Below are 3,966 nucleotides of genomic sequence, written 5' to 3'. Positions count from 1 at the left end.
AATTCTACAATCATAACGCGCCCATGTTTTTTTGTACTTTGTACGTTGTGTACATAAACCTCGTCGACGCTCCTTACATTTTTTTCTGCGCCTCGAAATAATGTGCAACTGCTACTACATTTCACTAAGGTTAATATTTTGCTTTTTTTCCTTGCTAATTGCTCGTTAGGAAGTAAATATGGTAATTATTTTGTGTTATGTTAAAAGGTAAGTAAGATTGATGCAGTACGTAGACGCATTTAGAGTATGATAAGGATATTTTTGTAGCGGTAATAAGTAAAACAATGGTTATCTGAATGCATCTACGTACTTGAAGTTGTGTAAAATAGTTATGTAATAGGATAAAGGTAGTTTATAAATGTAATATCTGTCTATGAAACTTAAAATAAACGGATAAGATTGAGGAGCAAAACTAAAAACTTATACGATATCAATTCAGATGTACTTTCACATAACTTAAACTTAACTAAAATGACAGATATCTAATTGTGCTTATGTTATATCTGGTTCTGTCAATTTAGTTTGTTGAGTTTTCTTTACCGTCGCACTAAGACTTATGTCCCATTCAGTCTTCGTGTTTGTTTTTAAATGTTTAAAAAGGAAAGCAATGATAGAAGTTGTTTTATAAACTTTAGATTTGTTTCTCAATAAAAACGGCCATTCAATAACGTACCTCGTTTTATTTTAAATAATCTCTTGTACTTGAATTATATATACATATTGAATCCTTGAAAGTCATTCACTATATGACATGTGTAAATAATTATAGTACAGCAGTAGATATGATTTTGGCTAAGGAGAGAGCTTAGTCAGCCAGCGGTAAGAAAGTTTTTGAGTTACCAAAAGATCGCATAAATAAGAGTGGTCCTCAAAAACTGTCAAACTGACAACAAGTGATTCCGCTACTCTATAATAGATGAGACAAAGGAGTATAAAAAAGGCATCCTTGGCAATAGGCTGGGTCATATGATACATCAGCCTTCTTTAAACACACCGATGGTAAAGTTTTCAGCCACAAAACTAAATCTCGGATAGAATAAACCAATTTCTACAGCATTTAATCGACAGTCGATTATATAGAAATGCAAGAACCGACTTTCTATGTATAAAGGATCAAGGTTGTCGGGGGTAACCGATTTTGATTCAAACCACACTGTGTTCCAAGATTCCTCTAAGTCTGATTTTGCAAAGCATAGCCTTTTTAAACCTTAAAGAAATGGAATAGATTTAAAAAAAAAAATAAGTTGAATTTACTCTGACAACTTGTTTGACAATTCAAACAGTTACACATCCTCAATATATAATAAGTAATAATTTTTTAGCTATTTCATCTGAGTTTTTTATAGCACACCTAATTCTTACAAGAGAAAATTTCAAATGATCCCAGGTTAATGTTTTTTTTTGTTCTAGCTGTATTCGGTTTATATGATTAGTTATTGGAAATGTATTTTGTCCCCAAGCTCCTGAAATTAACACAATATCAGATACGAAAGTAAAATGGTTGCATCTGAAAAAAACAGCCCTGGTTTTGGTTCTAGTCAAAAGAGATTCGGTATAATTAGCGTGCATCCAAATTTAGATCCTAGTGGTCTTTATACAACAAGGCCGGATGGCTGTGACCCATGTCTCTATCGCCCGAAACCAATTCATAAAATTTTCCAAGTCAATAAGAACAATAAATGCGACAAAGAACCCTGGAGGTACAAAAACGAGTTGGAAGATTGGGCTAAGAATTTAGGATACAGAAATCAAAAAATTTTGGAACGACGAAAGTGGTTCAACTCCGTGTTAGGTCCAGCATGGCATGAAGTCATTGAAGTGCCTAAGCACCAAGGTATATGTAAAAATTTAGGGTTTGGAAGAACATCACGCTTCAAGCCCTCTAAAGATAACTTACCCGGCCCTGGAACGTATTATACTAGAACTCCTTTTCAAGCACCATATGGCCCACATTCTACGAGAGAGACCTTTGAAAGAGAAGAACCATGTCGGTTTAAAGATACCTCTTCTAAGTGGTCCTTAGCATCAAACAGATACAATATCATCGATAAAGATAGTATTGAATTGAAATCAAAGAAAATTGTATCCTTACCATATGATCTCTTTACTGGAACGCGTGATGGCAGTTCAATTAAAAACCATTTCAATACCACATCACGAGTCGCCGCTGCTACGTGGCCTATCGCTCTTAAAAGTACTTTTGATAAGTATAAGAAGTCGCAGTTTGGTGTGATGAACAAAACAAATCGGAATCTCCCGTACAGAGGACGTAATATATTGGTCGATTTATCCATGTGTTTACGTCAGCCAAAAGACCCAGGGCCAGCAAATTACAACATTGATAAACAGAAAACGTTTACGCAAAATAAATGGGGTTTCAATAGTAGCTACGATAAGCCTCCTGGATATCAGCGAGTTGTAGTTTGGCCGGCTGTCGGAAGGTACACAATAAAAAACATTAGCTGTGGCATCGTGGGTCAGGGTCATCGGCATGTGTTTCTCAGTAAACAGAAGAGAACGATTGGAGCTTTTTTGCCAGAACCTATGAACTCCTTTTGATTTTAGGTATATCTTGAGAATGTATAAAGTGAACTTACAATCTTTCTAATTGAACAAAAAGGCATTCTTAACATTCACTAGAGGTAACGTAACACAAATAAATAAAATTCAAATGTACTTCTATGGTTTCGGAACAATTGCTTTATAATAAATTTCATTTAATAAAGTTAATAAAAAAAATTGCGTAAGCTACTAGTGTTCCAAACCAACAAAGAATGGGCATCTTGGAAAAAACGCATCCTAACTTGGGCCATATGAGATATACAAAAAAGTACGCACTAGTATGGAGCCTGTTGAGAGCTTATCTGTGGCTTAGCCGGCCCACTAATTTATTTATTACCGGAAAAGCAGCCATGCATTAATCAAAATATTAAAATAATAAAAATAATAATGAAATAACAAGAACTTGACTTTACTGAACTATGTAGTTTACTTATAATTTCTAAAAAGTGAATAAGGCCCTAAGTTATATAGACTCAAAGTAACGTAACATCAAAAATCCAAGACAGCTGTTGTAGATTCCCGTCATAAAAGCGAATAACCTACCTAGGACCTGGGAAACATTTTTTTATTCCACTACAAGTGATGCAGTCTAAGATGATAGCGGGCTAACCTGTGTGGTAGTCATACCCCTAAACGGTGTCTACGCGACATATTGTGCTTTTGTCTGTTTTCTCCATTTTAGGGAAATTCAACTTTAATGAGGGGCACCTCTATAAGCACATAGTTCCTCCTCAGATCAGTCTGGGTCAGCTAGACAGTAACAGTTCGATCCCGTTTATCCAGTTTCTTTTGGCAATATAATTAGCATCTTTCTCACTCTTCTCGCAAACAATTAATAAGCACACAAACTAACCAATCCCTAGTATTGCTGCTGGAATTCTATTGGGCCTCCAGTGAACCAATGAAAATATTTCTTAGATGGTGAAAACAGAAAACATGACGATTTTTGTTTATGTTGTCTAGACATTAATCTAGTATTCATTGTATGAGTCAATTTATTTGCGCTGGTTGAGTAGTGGTCGCATTACGTTATTATTTATGGTTTTATGTTTTCTTTAATATTACCAATATTATAATTATTCAACTTAAATATTTTTAAATTTCATAAAGTATAGATGATGATTATACATTACGTAAGTATTTTTTGAAGTTATACTTCTTTTGGCGATGTGTAAATCCAACACAGGTAAATTTATGTCAGTCAACTGAAGTAATCTTCAAGTGATTGTTGTACAATCACGCTTAAGAGGGCGCTTTACAAAGAAAAACTACCTTTTTTATCACCTAATAGATTTTGATTTTCACAAACATTTTTGTTTTCCGTAACGATTAAATACAAGCCCGTAAATTTTTCCAAATTAACTTTCCAAGTTTTTATAATTTGGGAATGAAATTCTTTGTAAC

At 34.2% G+C, this 3,966-nt stretch overlaps 1 protein-coding gene across 1 annotated transcript; it reads left to right on the top strand.

Annotated features, from left to right (window-relative positions):
* The first annotated feature begins 1,269 nt into the window (after positions 1-1,269).
* Positions 1,270-2,682, top strand: LOC120636395. Its single transcript, XM_039907857.1, has 2 exons — positions 1,270-1,307; positions 1,411-2,682. Exon 2 carries the CDS (start codon positions 1,498-1,500, stop codon positions 2,557-2,559), a length of 1,062 nt encoding a protein of 353 aa, XP_039763791.1. The 5' UTR covers positions 1,270-1,307; positions 1,411-1,497; the 3' UTR covers positions 2,560-2,682.
* The last annotated feature ends 1,284 nt before the right edge of the window (positions 2,683-3,966 follow it).

This window comes from Pararge aegeria, chromosome Z, assembly GCF_905163445.1.
Source record: "Pararge aegeria chromosome Z, ilParAegt1.1, whole genome shotgun sequence".
NCBI classification, from domain to species: domain Eukaryota; kingdom Metazoa; phylum Arthropoda; class Insecta; order Lepidoptera; family Nymphalidae; genus Pararge; species Pararge aegeria.
This window is presented reverse-complemented; position numbering and strand designations above follow the sequence as displayed.

What these genes read in the sequence shown, in the direction of transcription:
- LOC120636395 (XM_039907857.1), top strand. Translation starts at nt 1,498, where the DNA reads ATGGTTGCATCTGAAAAAAACAGCCCTGGTTTTGGTTCTAGTCAAAAG.